The 20329-nt window shown below is 39.7% G+C and overlaps 1 protein-coding gene across 1 annotated transcript in view; it reads left to right on the top strand.

Moving 5' to 3' along the window:
* LOC124722877 (aspartate--tRNA ligase, cytoplasmic) overlaps positions 1-20329 on the top strand; it is a 96875-nt gene that overhangs the window by 13006 nt on the left and 63540 nt on the right. Inside the window, exons 2-4 of the mRNA XM_047248013.1 lie at positions 818-905; positions 5413-5590; positions 10269-10371. Of these exons, the coding sequence (XP_047103969.1) occupies positions 818-905; positions 5413-5590; positions 10269-10371 (369 nt within the window). The remainder of the gene's footprint in view (positions 1-817; positions 906-5412; positions 5591-10268; positions 10372-20329) is intronic.

Raw genomic sequence — 20329 nt, 5'->3', positions numbered from 1 at the left:
AGGCTTTTGTATGTCATTGCTTCCTGTGCAGCTCGTGCTGAGAATCTGAGTGTTGGCTTCCTGTGGTACTGCTTTTAGATAATGAGATTTCTCCTCTGTGGTCTAATGCTCACCATTGCTGGCCTTGAGTTTGAGTCCCAGTGGCCATTTCAGTCTTTTAGTCAGGAAAAGGTCTAGAAGAAGATTCACTCAGCCTCACAAGACCAAAAGCTGCTTAATGTAATTGTTAGTATGCAAGGCCCCAGCGTCAAATTGAAGGGCTCCTGTCTGGCTGGGGTCATATGCCACATGCCCCACCCCCTTTGTATTGCATGATGGTAAGCATTGTTAAAGTTACTGAAAAATTCTGGACAGTTATGGACAAGTTAGTTCAAACTGTGATCCTGTGTAATTTGGGTTTTTGTGGTTTATGGAAATCACCTCATCCTTCCCATAAATTGGGCAACTGCTCTGTTTACAAACATAATCTTGTGTTGTATGACCCTTTAAACTTTCTTTGAAAATAAGTCTCTCTCTCTCTCTCTCTCTCTCTCTCTCTCTCTCTCTCTCTCTCTCTCTCTCTGTGTGTGTGTGTGTGTGTGTGTGTGTGTGTGTGTGTGTGTGTGTGTGTGTGTGTTTTAGAAATACTCTCATATATTTTTATCATGAATCTATCTGTAACATATCACTTCTGCTAGTTGGATCTAAAAAGCTAACAGTTATTTATCATGCATTTGACATTTTTATAAAGATGCACATGTTGCTACAACATAGTGAATGTGTGTGCCTCAAACCCTCTTTGATATTCTTGATAGCTGATGAAATTTGTAATTCACAGATCACCAGAAAAATCGAAGCAGGCATTAAAGAAAGAAGCTAAAGAGGCAGCAAAGAAAGCAAAGAAAGAAGAGAGATTACAGCAAAAGGTATGGTATTTTCAGTTTTTTTGGTCTGCAAAAGTTTGTTGGTGTATTAATACAACTACACTTTCTTTGCTGCCATTTTAATGTTGAAACTTTTTTGGGGGATGTATAGTTGTACAGCAAGCATACTATCTGCACTATATTATACATGCCCATTTCAGAGAGTGTGTGCAGATGCTGGTGAACCACCACTCTTGGCATTTAGTTCAGTGATCCAATCCACCTTCGAACAACTGTTCAGAAATCTGCCCCTAGTGACCAAGCCATTGACAAGTTGTACTTCAGATTTGGTTTTTACAACTTTGTTTTCATCTATTTTAAGTATGTACCATAGTTTGATTGTTATTTATACAGATGGATCCCAACAGGGGAGTGCTCTCTTTGTTCTGCAGTTTTCCCTGACATTGTTTTTAAAGTGCGTCTTCCAGAACAATTTACAAATTATGATGAGGAGTTATATGGCATTCTGATGGCACTAGAGGGTTCACAGACATCACCGTATGAGTTTTCTTGTGTGTTCGGACTCTCTTAGTGCTCTGCAGGCACTTCACCAAATGTATCAGGTAGACCCACTGATTCAGCTCATCCACGACAACTTGAGCAGCTCCAACACCATGGGAAGGAGGTGATCTTTTGCTGGGTACATGGCCACATTGGGATACATGGTAACGACGTGGCTGATAAAGCTGCCAAGGAAGCATGTTGGGATGGTGCTGTCCAACAATGTCCCATCCCACTGCATGCCATTATCTCATTTTCTGACAGATGCATCATGCATGCATCAGTGAGAGTCTGAATGGTTACAGGTGACAGACAACAAATTACAGTTGCTCAAGCCAGCCGGGGTGGCTGAGTGGTTCTAGGCGCTAGAGTCTGGAACTGTGCAACCGCTATGGTTGCAGGTTCGAATCCTGCCTCGGGCATGGGGGTGTGTGATGTCCTTAGGTTAGTTAGGTTTAAGTAGTTCTAAGTTCTAGGGGACTGATGACTTCAGAAGTTAAGTCCCATAGTGCTCAGAGCCATTTTGCAGTCGCTCAAATCGACCACAAAGGCTTGACGGACTTCATGTCAGCCTCACCACTTGAAGGAGGTTTTGCTTTCCAGCCTGCGCATAGGGCATAGTCCTTTCACACATGGCTTCCCCCTCTTTCAGGAGGATCCACCATTCTGTGAAGTTCATGGCGTGCCACTTTCAGTTCAGCATATTGTGGCTACGTGTGTCCTGTATACTGATGTTAGGGCAGCCCACAGACTCGCTGGAGATCTGCCTACCATTCTCACAGATACCAGTGTTGCAAACAAGAATGGTGAAATTTTGTGAATGGGCAGGCCTCATCCCTAAACTGGTGGGCTTTAATACATTATAAACTGCTCTGCGTGTGGGGACAACCTTCGTCCCCACCCATGAGATTTGCATGTTGACTTTTTGTCAGGTTGCTGATAACCATGATGTCGAACACCCCGTCACCCCAACTCATCATCATCATATATTATACATTTTGAGATTTTGTTGCTGCAGTGTGCAGGATGTTAAAGTGGCACATTTGGTATAGTAATAAGTAACAGAATGTTGTTTGCAGATGCTGCCTTTAGCATTATGTAAAATGGAATTTCACTGTGTGCAAAATTTAGCTCTGAGAGACCCAGGTCAAAATACTAATTGAAATGTGGTATGGGTTGTTCTCAGAAAGAACTTTTCTGGTTCAGTCCGTAAACAAAACAAGGAAATCATATCTACTGGAGGTAATGTAACATGCAGGAGGTTTCAAAAGTGGCTTTCCAATGATGTGGACGACCTACTGGTAATTATGCCCATAAATAATGATGAATAGGAGGGCAGTAAATCTCGTGAGTGATGCTGCCGCTTTGACAGGTGACTTGACCTCTTATGAACTGTGAAATGCATGTGATTAGTCTGGAGCAAGATGCAGTGGGTCAGTGTATGGGGCAGTTTTTAAACCTGGATTGTTTGTAGGGGTTTGATTAATAATTCTGGTGTTCTTGAATGCTAGTTCCATATGGTGCTCTAGGATGTTATCCAGATTGAGTGGGTAGTGATATAACAGTTTGATGGGTGCGGAAAGAGCTTTGTGAAAGATGTTTCTCAGTAAAGGCCATGGCAAAAAATTTAAGTGAATGTATGTTAAATTACTTAAGTCTGTAGGAGATACCGAGCAGGAAAGGAAATACTTCTTTGTGTCAGGTTTGCAGAGTAGAGCTTTGAGTGCAGTAAAGTTAATGTGGGACTATGTTTGGAGGAGGAGGAGATTAGTATTTAAAATCCCATTAATATTGAGGTCATTAGAGGTGGAGTGCAAGCTCGGATTAGGAAAGGATGGGGAAGGAAGTCAGCCATTCCCTGTCAGAGGAACCATCCCGACATTTGTCTGAAATGATTAAGGGAAATCACAAAAAACCTAAACCTGGATGGCCGGGCACAGGTTTGAACTGTTGTCCTCTCCAATGAGAGTCCAGTGTGCTAACCACTGCGCCACCGGACTATGTTTGGGTTGTTACTGCTTTTTGCTGTAGTTGCTATTTATGCAGAAACCAAGCCTGTAAGAGTGAGACTCTTTGGTTTGAAAGTGGCAACATGTGGAAAAATGAAGATACTTTAGTTCAGTGGTCGGTGTGTTTAATGTGGGCAGGTATTTTTATCTAGCCATCAGAGTACTCAAGATCAAGATCAAAGAATTTAGCATGTTCGGCTGAAGTAGGTGAATGATACTTGGAAAACATTGCAGTTGAATTGACAGAAGATGACTTTGAGTCACTGTAATAAAGATGTTAATGGCCTGACTGGACCAGATGAAAGCTTTAAGTTAGTATTAATAGGTTATGCAAAGACATTGTAGAAAACTCTTATGTCACTTCCAGAGTCATACTAGTCCATTTTTATATTGAAATTGTGGACTTTGTTTCATTTTATATGTAATATTAAAGTTGTGTGTTTTTATTGAAAGTTAATAATTCAGTCAGTTATCAAATTCCTGTTTAAAAATCAAGTGGCTATGCATTTAGGAGGAGGAGGAAGAAATTTATATCTAACGTCCTGTTGACAATGAGGTCATTAGAAATGGAGCAGAAGCTTGGATTAGGGAAAGATGGTGAAGGAAAGTGGCTGTGTCCTTCTGAAGGAACCATCCCGGCACATTCCCTAAGCGATCTAGGGAAATTGCTGAAAATCTAAACCAGGATGGCTGGACACGGGTTTGAACCATCGTCCTCCTGAATGCGAATCCAATGTGCTAAACACAGCACTACCTCCCTCGGTGCTATGCGTTTATCAGAGTTATGATGCAAAATGTGTACAGGAACAGAATGTGTAAAATAAGGGCAAAAATTCTTCATAATGTAAGACCACAAGATGTTCCCTTCATGGCCACAACTCTTAATGACAAAATTATTTTCAGTCTTTTAAAAACTTTTTGTTAATAGGTATTACAACAGTAATTTGATTGATCTGTTGCGTTTCAATATTTTGCGTGTTCTGTTGCAGCCTTTTGTAACAGAAGATTGAAAGTTAAAAGAGAATGTTATTAGTGTCTCGTGTTTTTTTTTCCAAATGATCCCAAATTTTCTTTTTAAAGTGAGAATTTTGCTTCAAGCACAAAAACCTATAAGCCCTATTTTCAGCTTCTCTTTTCAGTAAGAATATGCGTTGCTTAAACTAAAAGAACATAAACAGAAATACATTTCCTCAAAATGTAGCTTACTTTGAAGATAAATTTCTGACTGAAATCCAAAAATTGTGTTGACACAATACCCACTATGAGAAATATATAAATAAAGGAAGTGTTGTAGGTTTAAATTGCATTACTGAACATTTAGACATATCACATTTATGGTCTTGAAAATTGATTTTTCTTGGTATGAGATCTGATGTTTTCCTCACATATTTGTAATTTATAAAATTCTCAGGTGCCTGGTGGGTTCTTGTCATAATTACTCTATGATATTTCGGCAAACGGACTATTTGCCATCTTCAGGTGGTTTCATCTGAGTTACCTGAAGATGACAATGAGTCTGTCTGCCAAAATATAATGAAGTAATTGTGATGTACCCTTTCTGGGCACCCTAGAATTCTACAAATTGTGTCTCTATATTACGAGAATGGAAGTTGCTACTCACCATATAGCGGAGATGCTGAGTCACAGACAGGCACAACAAAAGACTCTCTCAATTAAAGCTTTCAACCATCGGCCTTTGTCTCTATGTTGTGCCTATCTGCGACTCAGTATCTCCGCTATATGGCCAGTAGCAACTTTCCTTCTCATAATATTGTTACATTCTATTCTGGATTTTCCATTGCAATTTTTTCTTTGTGTGTGTGTGTGTGTGTGTGTGTGTGTGTGTGTGTGTGTGTGTGTGTGTGTGTGCAAGAAATTGATTTCACAAAGGGAAACTTTTATACTTCCTGAGATTTTTGTAGGTAATTTTCTTGCAGTTTCTTGTACCCACATATTTATGCAATTCTGAAAATCCTTTATCTTGTGTCTTTTTGTGACAGGCAGCCCAAGATGATGCTTCGGAGCCTGATTCTTGTGCAGGAAAGTATGGTCAGCCTCCAATGATTCAGAGTGCGGAAAAGACTCAAAGGAACTTTGTCCATGTTAAAGATATTAAGGATGAGATTGCTGGTCAGTGTGTTTGGGTTAGAGGTCGTTTACATACTAGTAGAGCTAAAGGTAAGTAATAAACTGACCAAAATTTTGTGTTAGTATCAGTAATATGTGATATTAAGTCCCTTCAAATAAACAGGGTGGTCAGAAGCAGTCTGAAACGCTTGTAAGGTGTTACATGGTTGGTAGTGCTGAGAAATAACTGTTAAGAAAAAATCGGTACAGTGTGCCATTTTTGAGTTGATTAGCATTGAATTTAGCCAATCAGGATATTGCGCATGCAAATTCAAGTGGTCCACCAGATGCAGTTAGTGTCAGCTGTTCTCATAGCAGTGATGATAGTGCACTTTTCAGATTGTTTCTGACCACCCTGTATATTATGTTGCTTTGTATTGTGTTCCAACTATTCTTCTTCTTCTTCTTCTTCTTCATGTTATTATTATTATTATTATTATTATTGTTATTCTTATTTTCTTTCTTCCTGTGCACCAACTGACTGAGTAGGCCACATGCCTTGCACTCTACTAACACAGCTTAGAAAGGTGGCTTGCTTTCCCTCTCCATCTTGACTGTACATTTGATTTTTGAAAGTACATCATTCATATTATGCATGAACTGCTGCTGTGACAGTTGAATGCAATATCATTTTAAACTGGAATTGTCAGTGTACCAGATTGGTGAAGTTGTGTGGAGCTGAGAACATATTCCTCGGAATGGTCCATGAAGAAATTTCTACTGGTTGGTGAAGTGGAGAGCCCATCAGTGTACCATTCATCATTTCATAATATTAACTGCCCCATTAAAGGTGATATTGGTCTTAGAGAACAAAGAGAATAGCCACAAAACACTATTTGAGAAGACAAAGATCTTGATACATGTGGCTACTTAATGGGATTTCACTCTAAGAAAAAGCAGTGAGTTTCACTTATGGCCCAATAACTTTCAACAGAGAAGAGAGCTACACACCTTATGAGGCATAGTGTGGCCTTGGACACAGAGGAAAATGCTTAACTGTTCCAGGTCAATGGGTGTAGCCGTTTTGAATGTAGTGTTGGTCCCTTGCACCTGCTAGCACCATTGCATCCACGGTGGGCTGATGCTGTGGCAGGCTGCTTAACTCACCTTTCTGCACCTGTGTTAATTATGCCCACCCCTGAAACATATTGAATGCTGCTGTCTTGCTTATATGTGGCATACATCTTAGTTATTTTACCTGTCATAAGTTTTAACTCTTGAGGATGATGGCTGTGAAAATTGTTGAAAACATGAGAATTTTATCTCCCTTGCTGTTGCTTGAAAACTGAGAAAATTTTATCTGCCTGTAGTCTTATTTATTAAAAAAATGTTTTTTACCTGTAATGGTTTGTAGTGGCATTCCTTTTGCGGGTTGATAAGTATCAGTCATGATACAAAATAATCTTGTTCAGTTGCATATGAGGACAATGAATAATTAATTCTCTTTGTTCACTTTCCCCCTCTGTAGTAGAGTTATTCTTATAGCTTTTTCCTAAAATCAAAGAAAAGTGTACCAAATATGATTCAATTTTCAAAATTTTCCTTGTATTTTAGGTGATATGAAGGTTTACATTAACACAAAGGACATTTCTTAGCTAAGGCTATGTTTGTAGACATTATCATTCATTGATCAGTAGTGTAGTCTGTGAAGTGACCTATATTGCAATACTATGAGCTTAAAATGTTTTATGGATGTAACCTTGAATCATGTATCTGGTTCTATGTCCTACTTTTACCACACAACATATCCCTCATAAACCAATGTTGAGAGTGTCCATTTACACCTTTCTGCTTCCTGCAATAAGAGCATTCAGTGGTATGCATTACAATTGGTGTTTTGATACAGTACATTGTGTTTACTGATGATTAAAGGACAGCCTAGTGTTTGACAAGGACCTTGTACATTACGCTGGAGGAGAACATAAAAAGTGACTTGGTTAAATACCTCATGGTTGTTCTCAGTCCATCGATCAGAAAATATGAATACAATATATCAAACTCCACTGACTTCATACAATTTTTACAAGTATTGCTTATTTTGGGCAGAGACATTACAGTCTGTTCCAGTGTTATTGCCTCTCACAGATGGGTCTGTGACAGACTCGCAGCTGTCATCTGGAAATTTGATACACCTATCGCTAAACTCTTGAAACATTTGCTTACATTTGCTTATTTTCTATTCAGTGGAGAGTGAACAAACTGATGTCGTAGCTAGGGGCAGCTCTTTGTCACCTGTGGTTGTCAGTACTGTATGTTCACGGAGAACTTCAGGAGAAACTCACTACCATTGAAACCAACCTGTTTATTTTCATTTGTAGACAATACCTTCAAGGTATGGATGCAGGGCAAGTGGGATTCAATAAGTATTGTTATCTTAGCTCTATACATCTAGATATCAAGTAAGAAAAAAAGACTGACAACTACTGTTTCTCGATTCTGGAGGGATGCAAGAGTGCTGCATCACTTGGTCATAATGTTGGCAGAAAGCCCACTCACATCATTCTCTATATACGTGGTTTGAGTTGTCACCATATAACATGTAAAAACAATAGACAGGGCAAGCTCATGCATGGAGCCTCCAGTTTTTTTAACCAGGAAAATCTAACATGAGTTACAGTGTCTGAAAACTATTTTCAAGAATGATAAAGTAAGTGCCAGAAAGGCCTGTTTTCTGTCCCAGACCGTGTTGCAGACGAGTTTGCATTGGAATGACTATGTGGTTCTCACTATATGCTGGTTCTAAATCCAGATGTTCTAGAAAAGAATATCAAATTTTTCTTTTGCATATGACAACTCCATAATAAACAGAGGTGTTTGTAAGTTATGAGAGTCAATACATCTCATCAACAATCTAAAAGTAGCATATGGCACTGATCTTTGAACCTTCCTTCAGAGTTTACAGCAGAGAAGTTCTAAAACTTTTACATTAATCTGGTAAAGATGATGGTGGTAGATAGCATAAGAGCTGAGTTGATTGCATAATTATATGCTATTTACAGAGTGTATACGACCCGGGACAACCAGGAAATCTGGGACAAACCTGGGAATTTTTTCATCTGGGAGAAAACTGGGAAAAACCCAGGAGTTGAGGTGGGTCGTCTCCACGTGACCTGAGTTTACGTTCAGTGATTTTGTTGTTTCCTCTTTGTTTATTGCTCTCATGTTACATGAAAACAAAACCGATTTTTGTGGTCAGGTGCTAGCAAATGAATTAAAATACATTTGCATAATTACAGAAGGCTAAAATATGTTATTAGTTTCAGATTTTATTTCCATCTTTCTGACAGTCAAGCATTAATCGCCTTGCAGAATGATGAAGTTATTTTTGTTGGTTTGCTAAAGAGATTTGGCTTTTATTAATCTTTTCCACTGAGACAGTCAATTTCTTTGAAATGAAGTGTTTAATTTACACTATTTGGCTAGTTTCAACTGTTTGCTGCATTTAAAGTGCACATATGGCATTATGCCATAATAAAGAACCAAACATGAGATAATACAGTACTGGCACTCCAAGAAAATTTACACCCAAACCTGGACATACGAATGTGCACTTTAAGCCGTATTATGCATTTTAGTATGGTTCACGAAATTGACTGACTGCATCACGTTTCCTATGCTGTTATCAGCTGGTGAGATCACATGGCATGAGCTATGACTGGTCTACAAAAGCGCATCGCGACCTCCATTTCAATGCTTTGGAAAGTAACATCTGTAATACAAAAATATGCAGTGTACATGTTGCTGCACATCAAAGTTTCATTCAAAACGTATTGTCCCCCCCCCCCCCCCCTCCCCGCCCCCCACTGTTTCGCTTTCTGTAGTGCCGGAAAATTCTATGTCGGTATATAAAACCATAACCATTCAAACGACTGATGAGTTTTACAGTGCTGAGTAAGAGAATACTGTCACTTAACGTGGAAAAAGTGTATTTTCACCTGGAAGAAAGTGTATTTTTAACCGTCAAATCCGGGAATTTTTTCTTCCTTGTCCATGTTTATACCCTGTATTTAGCACTAATGGGTTAAGATGAACAGAATCACAATAATTTGCATACATAAAATCTTTTACTGTTTAATTTTTTGAGGCTGTCATGTCTTGCGTATTCAGTCACATTTGAACATAAGAGGTTTACAGGGATAAGGCAATGAGTGAATCACCAGTATGCAGGTGAATGTGAGTGTTCAGTTGATGCTAAACCAAAAGATGGTTCACATTGAAGACTGGAGTGGGTGTCTTAGGTGTAATTGACAAGGATTAGTGCAGCAGTTGTAGAAGATAGCCTTTCATTGTCACAACTTTCTCACTCCAGCATCTTTAAATTTTGTGAACAACTCTCCATGAAATCATCTCTGCCAGTTGTAGTGTAACTTTGTATGTGTCCAAGGGGTTACTGATAATGCAGAAAGACTAAAAAAAGAAGAGCTTTGGGGTTTCATTTGACTTCTTGACCTGGTATGAAATTAAAGTGATGGATGTGAACAGCCATGCAGTGCGGGGGAGGGGGGGGGGGATTGTGTAGGTGTAGGCACAGGCGCAATAGTTTTTCGTTTGTGGTGTTGGATATCATTATTTCTAGAACAGTATCTTGTACTGGGTAAAGTTAATTTTACGCGACTGTATTTGAGCATTCAGGCCACTGTATTCATGAGTGCCTTTGTGGTATATATAGTAAAAATTATTTAATATTGCTTTCAGTGTTATGGAAGGTGTTGTTATGATTCTGTTACAGGAAAACAGTGCTTTATTGTTGTTAGACAGCAGGAGTACACTGTGCAATGCCTGTTTGCCGTGGGAGAAAAAATTAGTAAACAAATGGTGAAATTTGCTTCAAAGTAAGTCATTCATCTTTAGTTTTCTGTTTCATAATTATTGACACTCTTTTCCTTTTGTTGTCGTATAAAATCATTTTACATTGTGGAGCATGCTAATATTTAGTTATCAATTATTTTGTGATTGCCGAGAAGGTTGTTAATTAAATATGTGAAAGTGGCAACCTAAAAATCATGCCAAGCACCTATACCACACGAATGCCTTATTTTTGATATCATGTTTATAAGTATTTTTGCCTTCTAAGTGTGCCACTACTTCAATGTCATAGTCACATATCAGTCCACCAGTGATAGTGCTATTCCAGGTTCCTCTTTAGTCTCCCAAAACCTGAAATTAATCGAGTCCAAGATGTATAGAAGTTGGTCAAGCAGCTCCAAAATCGATTTGCTATCTTGGAAAAAAAACTGCTCTTATTACTAAAGAAGAATTTGACATTGGGCTTTAGTGTGATTTTTATACTTTGAAGCTTGTATTTGCACTGTTACTAGTTTCATCAAAATCCATCAACTCAGTGGCAGTGCATGAGCAGTTAACAGCAGATATCTTATTGCCTTGTGGCAGTTAATGTTATGGATGGAATTGATACAAAAATGAGACTGATGCTGCAAGTTTGTGTACCTACTACATATGTTTAATTAGTTTTTGACATCATTTGAATTTACACATACCTACATTTGTTCCTTCCACTGCTCAGAACATTTCAGCATATTGATAAAAAGCTCTCTGGGTGACTAGGTGGCTAGCAGGTTTAAGATACCATGACATTTTGATGGGTGTCATACTAATCATTTTCTGGTGCCAACAGATGATGAGTATGACACTCGTCGAATTGTTTTAATATCTTAACACTATCACCCAGCTGGAAACCTTAAAAATTTTCGTCAGTAGTATATGGTGGGAATGTCTAAATTTAATGTGTTTCACCATATTGTTCCCCATTTAGCTGCACGGAAGCAGATCTCTCTTAACCAGCCAGTGGAGCATAAGAACATTAATAAACTGTTTGTTTACTCGCTCTGACATGATTTATTTTAAATGCTAGACCTTTTGTATACCTAAAACTGTGGCGGTTGTCAAATTCATTACAGTGGTTGAGGTGGATTATCTTTGTATTTTAACACATTGTTAATAGGGAAAAAAAATTGTGAAAAGAACTTTCAGACTGAAGTTGCAGGTTATTTTCATCTGTAATAATCATTTTTATTTTTTGATAAATAAGAATTTTTGCAGCAGAGATCACGTGTTAAAGTATTTATATTTCCTCAGTGACTGGTTTTCACACAGTCTTGCTCCCATCTTTGGATTTACAGTATACCAGGAGAAAAACAGTACTGTGACATCTGAATAATTGTACAACCAAGACACAAGTGGAAGAACATAATAACCACATCACTATATTTGTACATACCTTCTGGTAATATTACTGTGTATGAATCACGCAACCATAATGAGAGCACACTCCATTTATAAAACAGAGACGCCACATTGGCTTGTCAAATACTTAAAATGAGTAAGTAAAGAGTCCATAAGACCCACAGTGCACCCCAAAGTGGAAACGAGTTTGTTTGTGGAGCTGTTATAACTACGGCCCATCAGGAAAGACTCAGCAGGCATGCAGCTTTAGTGTTAATGGGTGGTTACGCTCTTGGTCAACAGGTGCTTGAGTGGTAATGGAAAATTATCTAGTGGTCTAAGGGAAAAAAACCATAAGCATTTAGATAATATCCCACAATAGGGCACAGACTGTCAGATCACCTGTATCAACAATACAGTTATATTGTACACTACTACATTTATAGCTCATTTATCCATGTATATAAATTTTTCTTGTTGAAGGTACCAACACATAGAGACCTAGTTCCTCCACTTACAGGATCATCCACAAACTATACCAGAGATGTGGCAGACCGACATTTGAAGTGTAAGCCAGTGTCAGTTGACTCGGGAGATACTTTCAGGCCAAACTACCTTAGGATTACAGCTCCAACTCTCAAATATTCTTGGAAAATAATATTGACAGAAAAAATAAAAATGAACAAAAAATAAAAACAAAAACATAATATGCCCCAAAACTGTGAGCTGGTGGTATGAAGCACCCATGGATAGGATACCATAGATGTGAGAGACCTGTTTTTGTGACCTGTGGCCAATCAAATGTAACATGAACATACTTAACAAGTAGTGTATAAGGCAGGCTGGACATTTTAATTCAACAGCTTCATAGGCATTATACAACCACAACTATTTAAGGTGACCGAGTGTAGGGCAGTCGCTTTGAATTATCAGAGGCACCAACATACAGATGTATTAGAGAATATGACATACTTATCAAGTAGTATGTAAGGTATGCAGGACATTTATACATCACTTTCACAGCTATTCTTAAAACACAATTAAGACTATCAGGTGTAGGGCAGCAGCTTTGGATTATCAGAGGAACCACCATAGAGACGTACTTATTAAGAAAGTTAGGTATAGGGGTGTGCCCCATTGGATTAATGACGAATCCAGTAATGATAACCTGGTTATATCGGTGGACTGCCTGCTAATGTGCAACAGTAAGGAGCACTACTAAAAAGTAAAGAAACATGCTAACCTATTGGAGTACATCATTAAGTACCTAATGGATAAACTATAAAAATCACCCAAAAAGAGCAATGCATCTATAATAATTTATCCACCATTGGGTTCTATGGTGCTCAATTACGTGAGAAGAGTCTTATGTTCTACATCACATTGTTCCAACACTGGCTCACTGTAGAAAAAAGTGTTCTTCATATGTGTCAGTTTGTTTTTATACATGTTTTATGCAGTTAATTTAAGTTAGCTGACAAGGAGGACCATTCAACTGATGCAGCTTTATGAGCAAGCTCCAAAGTTGCACACAATATTGCAAGAAGTGTTGTGTAATTTTCAGTGGGGCCCCTGTTCAAATCCTATTTGCTGGCCAGAGCCAGGAGGGATAAGAAAACTTGTAAGAGTTTGCCTCTCCAAGCAAACAGTTTCTTGTTGGATCCGAGACGTATGTGGCTCTGGAAAACCAACTGAAGAGAAACGTCAGACTTCCATTGCTTATTCATTAGCACTTTATGAAACTACCAATGTAACTGACTGACTATGCACAGCATGCAATATTTGAATGGGCTGTTGACTCCAAATTACAGGTTTTGAAGGTACTATTAGATGTTATACCTGTGGATTACACAACCATATGTTTGAGGTGGTATGTGAATCCAATGAAATCTTGTGTCTGCCATGGGACAGGCTCTATTCTGTAGTGACGGAGGGAGCTCCACGGATGGTTGGGAGTCAGCAAGAATTTGTCTCTCGTGTGAAAGAAAAAAATCAAGACCACAGCTGAGAAGGACTTATCAAGTGTACACCGTTTTATCCATCAGGAGGCCCTTTGCATTGAAAGTATGCAATATGGCGACATCATGAAGGTCATGATACAATGTGTGAATTTTGTAAGACATCATGGTGTCAATCGCCACCAGTTCAAGGGATTCTTGTAAGACCTTGAAGCAGCATATAGTGACATACCCTATCATTGCATGATACAGTGGATTAGTAGAGGCAAAGTTCTCAACATATTTTTTGCTATTGAGAAGGAAATCACCCCACTTGTGGAAATGAAAGGGGAAACACAGCCATCGCTCAGTGATGACAGACTTTGCCTTTCTCACTGATATCACAGGATCCTTAAATTTGTCACTTCAAGTAAAGGATATTTTTATTGCTCGCATGTATGACAAAATAAATGCATTCATGGACAAACTATCTGCTTGAAAGGCAGCTCACTGCACAAAATTCAACATTTTTCGAAAGCCTTTCATTACTGTAATTACCTCCTTACTCATGTTTTGTGGGTCATCAGCAAAATATTTTGCAACCCTGTCAGTCTTTCTAGACCAGCTTTAGAGACCTACGTAACCAAGAAAATGAATTCGAATTGTTTTGCGCACCATCTGCTCAAGGACAGATATTACAACACAACCAATTTGTTAAGGTGGTCCCATCATCTTCATGCAGAAAAGTGTCCAAAGCAATACAGAAATGCTCCTCTATATGTTGTTGTGAACAACTGTTTTTGTTATGAAGAGGGTAAAAATTACAGAAAGATTTCAGCTCCACGACCCAACACTGAAGAATATTCTGCGTCTTGCAGCAATAATGGGTCTCACTCCAAATATTTCATATCTTGTAATAAAAAGAAACGTCTTGTGATTCTTGAGTTTCTTGTAGTGTATTTGTTGACTGAACAGTCCACGTGTGTACTGCCAGTTCGCAGTGTCCAACAAGCACAATATTTTGGTGATCAGAGAGGTACCGAGCGAGATGGCGCAGTGGTTAGCACACTGGACTCGCATTCGGGAGGACGACGGTTCAATCCCGTCTCCGGCCATCCTGATTTAGGTTTTCCGTGATTTCCCTACATCGCTTCGGGCAAATGCCGGGATGGTTCGTGTGAAAGGGCACGGCCGATTTCCTTCCCCATCCTTTCTTCACCCGAGCTTGCGCTCTGTCTCTAATGACCTCGTTGTCGACGGGACGTTAAACACTAATCTCCTCCTCCTCCATCAGACAGGTCACCATTATCAGGTGTGCTGACAAACTGAGCGTCTGAGGGAGCAAGGCCTACTAATAACCCTGCGAGCCTCTCCGTCCGTGGCCACACATCGGCTGTCGCAGAGACGCTAGGGTTGGCATCTGTAATGACGTTAATGTAAGTTCTCTGTCCACCCTGGCCCACAGATGGGTTTGTTTGTTGAGTCTTCTTAATTAAACTCAGTGCTGGTTTCCAAGCCTTGCTAAGATTATAACCACAATCTCAGTTGATGAGATCATCCCTGGTATGATTTTCTGTGGCCCCTCTAATGATGCTGTCTCAGTATTTGAAAGTCTGTGCCAAGATACTGGTACATTCATACTTCATCACATGTTCTTGGACGAACAGTGCTCTATGACTGCTGACTTGTTGGGTTGCATCAGTTGAGTGTGCCTCTGGTGTTCTCCACAACAATCTTCAACTGTGCGCTTTGTGTGTCCAATATACATCATCCCACATTGACATCGAATCTGGTATATACCACCCTTCCTCAAACCAAGATCATCTTTGACAATTCCCAATAATGCTCGTGTTTTATTGCGCGGGAAAAAGACAGTGTCTACTCAGTGCTTCAGTACGCGTCTGATTTTTCCTGATAGTGCGCACATGTGTTGTATAAAGGCAGTGGCTGCCTCTTCCTCCGTTGCTTCTTCCATCTCCACAGGCTGTACTGTTGTGGTGGGCTGGAGAGGATGCCTAATCTACCATTCTGGGAGACTTTTTTTTTTTTACTACAGTTCTGAGGTGTTCCGGCTCATGGGGCAGTCACTCTGCGTCTGAAAACATTACCAGAAGAGAGAGGGCAGCGATTTGGGACCTGTGTGAGTGCCCTGAGATTGTCGTCATACCTGCTGACAAAGGCAGTGCTACTGTTATCCTTTCCTTCAAGGACTACATTGAGAACATGCAGATCCTGCTAGGTGACAACTCTTACAGGAAGATCAATGCTGACCCCACAAAAAAGGGGGAGAACAAGACAAGGGATCTTCTCAAGGGTGCGGATACACCAGAGGGTGTCACCAAGAAACTGTTACCTCAAGGACTTATACTCCATTGCGCCCCATTGTCAACAGCATTAGGGCACCTCCCTCTTTACTGGCAAAATATGTGACAGAAATACTAAGCCCGTATCTGGGTAAATACTCTGATCATATTCGCAATTCTGTAGATTTTGTAAAACAGCTTGACAACTTCAGGGAGAAAGGCTTAGATATCCTGGTGAGTTTTTGTGTCATTTTGTTATCCACCAGGGTACCTCTATGACAGTCACTAGAGTTTATTGATGAGAAATTTGATACCAAGGCCACTGATCTTTTCAGGTGTGTCCTGACTTCCACATATTTTCTGTTTAATGGAGACTACTACGAACAAATGGAGGAACTCAGAGTGGGCAGCCCACTCTCACCTGTGGTCATGAAATTGTATATGAAGTACTTTGATGAGGAAGCTCTAGTGTCAACCAAATGGAAATCCACGTGTTTTTTCCGTTATGTGGATGACATTTTCGTCATCTGGCCCTATCGAAGGGACAAACTCTTTTTCCTTACATGTTTGACTCCATACATTCCAACATCAAATTCAGTATGGAGATTGAACCAGAAGGAAGATTACCATTCCTATACGTCATGGTCAAAATAAGAACTGATGGCACTGTGGGCCATGGTGTGTATCAGAGGAAAATACACACTGACCTGTATATGAATGTAAATGCTGCCACCACCCTTGGCAGAGGAATGGGATACTAAAAACACTAGTACACAGGCTGTGTACCATTTCAGATGCAGTGTGTCTGCCCCAGGAGCTGGAACACCTCAGAACTGTATTCCGAAAAAATGTGTGCCCAAAATGGACGATTAGGTGTGCTCTCCACCTCACCACAGCTATACTACCTGTGGAGACAGAAGCAGCCACGGAGAAAGAGGCAGCCACTGCCTTTATACTGTACACTGGCACATATTGAAGGAGCACCAAGTAAAAACTGTCTTTTGCCCACCCAATAAAACACGAGCATTATTGGGAAATGTCGAAGATGATCACAGTTTGTGAAAGGCTGTTGTATACCAGATTCCATGTCAATGTGGGAAGGCATATATTGGACAGACAGTGCGCACTGTTGAAGATCGTTGCTGAGAACACCAGAGGCACATTCAACTGACGTATCCCAACAAGTCAGCGGTTGCGGAGCACTGTCCTGAGAATCACGTGATGTAGTATGAACATACCAGGATCTTGGCACATACTTCCAAATGCTGGGGCAGCGTCATTAGAGAGGCCAAAGAAATTCATCGCTGGGATGACCTCATCAACCAAGATTGTGGCTATAATCTTCACAGGGCTTGAGAACCAGCACTGAGTTTAATTAAGAAGGACCTTAGCAAACAAAACTATCTGGTGAGCAGGGCAGACAGAGAACTTACATCAATGCCATCACAGATGCTGATGCTAGTATTCCCGCAACTGCAGACACCGATGCATGGCCGCAGACACGGCCACGAGTGTGGACCGTGGATGGAGCATCTTGCGGGGCAAGGGATTATTAGCTGGCCATGTGCCTTCAGGAGCTCAATTTGTCAGTGCACCTGACGATGGTGACATGTCTGATCGCTGAAATATTGTGCCTTTTGGACACTGTGAACTGGTAGTACACCCGTGGACTATTATAAAGTATTACTATTTTTCACTTAAACTGAATTCTTTTGTTACATGTGTCCTGCCTGTGGATTTATAATATACAGTGTTGACTATACACCCATGAACTATTTTCCCATACCTTTAAGCATACAGCAGATTGCTTCACTGCATGCATGTGCACAGTCTGTGCACCCTGCCTGGTGGGCACGGCTGTGCCTGTATGTGCCCAGCTACCCTCCAGTGAGTGTGCCCACTGGAACAGCATGTTCTACGTCATAAGATACTTCGACAGAATACATAGTTGTCCGTAATGGTGCTAAAATACATGAGAAGAGTATTGTGCTCTAACTCAGAAGACATTTTGACAGAATACAAAGCCATTCAGGAGTCATTTTACTAACAGTGCGTTATAGAAAACTAACAGTATTTTTTCCAGGAATATAAATAAAATGGCATAACAGTAATGATACAGTCTGTGGATGGCCTTCTTACCTTCTTATGTAGTATTACAAAAGGGGGGGGGGGCTGTTTGCTGGCCTATTTGGGTAAGGTACTGCACAAGCCGTAGTTTTTGCCACCAGAGTACTATCAATACTGTAGTGTGAGCATGAGTTGCCATGCACTGTATTAAAAATTTTTTCTAAATAAAAACATCTTAAGAACTACCTTTCCTTTTTTTATATGTTAAGTCAGACTGTACTGTGTATCAGTAGCACAGGTGGGTTAGCTATGTGGTTATTAACATCTATAAGTTTTCTTTATATAAAAACAGGACCAGTGTGACTAAGACAGATACAATTTAATGTCACTTCTTGGGATGACCTACCAAAAAATAAGTTAATTGTATACTAAATGAGTGTATCATATGGATACTAATCATGAAAAAGATTGTATGCATATAGAGACATATTGACAAATGATTTAGCTGTATTAATTTACGAGATGAAAATGTAGCGTAAGTCATCTATATGAAAAGCAAAAGGGAGACATAGTGGCCATATATAACAGTTCATGTTAGAAGAAACTATGTATTGACTATGTATAGGGAGCTGCAGCAAAGGAGGCAGGCAGGGGGAAGAGGGATGAACAAGGACTGTTAATTCTTGTAAGAAAATTGCTTAAAGAGAGAAGAACAGGGGTGGGAGGGTCATAATGGATAGTGGAAGGGGACTGGGGGGATGGAGAATGGGAAGAGGGGATGACAACCTCATAATATGTCATAGAAAATGTTGAAGTTATTGTCTGCTGATTCTAATTGGTCATTGAGAATATTTTGACGGCTGAGTGAGGTGGCGCAGTGGTCAGCTCACTGAACTCGCATTTTGAACGACAACGGCTCAATCCAGATTTAGGTTTTCTATGATTTCCCTAAACTGCTGCAGGCAAATGCCAGGATGGTTCCTTTGAAAGGGCACAACACAACACAATCTGATATTGCGCTACATCTCTAATGACCTTGATGTCGTTGGGATGTCTTCCTTCCTTCCTTCCTTCCTTCCTTCCTTCCAAACATATTGACTTTGGTGCTTCACATGTTTGTATATTTGCATACAATCTAAAATGTTTATAATAGCTCCACAGATGAACTCACTTCCACTGTGAGGCACACAGTTTGTGTTATTGACTTTTTATTTACTCTGTTTTATATATATTTGACAAGCCAATGTGGAATGTTTGTTTTATGAATGGAGTGTGCTCTTTTTACAGTTTTGTGATTCATACACAGTAATATTATTTCCAGAAGATATGCGCAAATATTGTGAGCTGTTAATTATATTTTTCCACTTGTATATTGGTTGCAGATGTCATAGTAATGTTTTTCTCCTGGTCTATTGTAGATACGAAAATGGTAGCTAGCCTCTGTTGAAACTGATCATTGAGAAAATAAAAATATTTCAATATGCGATATTGGCTGCAAAAATTCTTATTTATCACCAAAAATATGAACGCAGCCAGCAACATGTGCAACTTAAATTTTTATTTGTAACAAGTTCATGTAGGGACAGGAAGACAATATAAAGTACCTCTCTTTGTTACCCAGAATCTTGAATACACTGCATTGCTTTGAGACTACTTCTGTACTTTTTGCTCAGACTGTTTTCTTACACATGTGACATATGTTGCCATGTTCTCTGCACTACTATCTATGGTTCTTACTTGTTGTTTCATCTTCATTATTTGACCCACTACTGATACAGGTAATATTTGACCCAGTGCTGTTTACAGGTAATACCTTTTTGTGTATATACACTGAGGTGACAAAAGTCATGTGAGAGCAATATGCACAAACACAGGTGGCAGTAGTATCGTGGACACATAGTATAAAAGGGCAGTGCATTGGTGGAGCTGTTATTTGTACGAAGGTGATTCATGTGAAAAGGTGTCCGATGTTGTTATGGCCGCACCATGGGGATTAACAGGCTTTGGACAGAGAATGGTAGCTGAAGCTAGATGCACTGTAAATTCCATTTCAGAAATTGTTAGGGAATTCCAGGACTCATAGGTTTAAGAGTGTGCCAAGAATACCAAATTTCAGCCAATACCTCTCACAACGGACACTACAGTGGGTAATGGCTTTCACTTAATGGCTGAGACAAGTGATGTTTATCTAGAGTTGTTAGTGCTAACAGAGAAGCAACCACGGTAATTGATGTGGATGTTCTATGAATGTATCTGTCACGACAGTGCTGTGAAATTTGATGTTAATGGGCTATGGTAGT

The sequence above is a fragment of the Schistocerca piceifrons genome, chromosome X, assembly GCF_021461385.2.
Source record: "Schistocerca piceifrons isolate TAMUIC-IGC-003096 chromosome X, iqSchPice1.1, whole genome shotgun sequence".
In the NCBI taxonomy this organism is placed as follows: domain Eukaryota; kingdom Metazoa; phylum Arthropoda; class Insecta; order Orthoptera; family Acrididae; genus Schistocerca; species Schistocerca piceifrons.
Note: the sequence above shows the minus strand (reverse complement) of the source record. Positions and strands in the feature narration are given on the sequence as shown.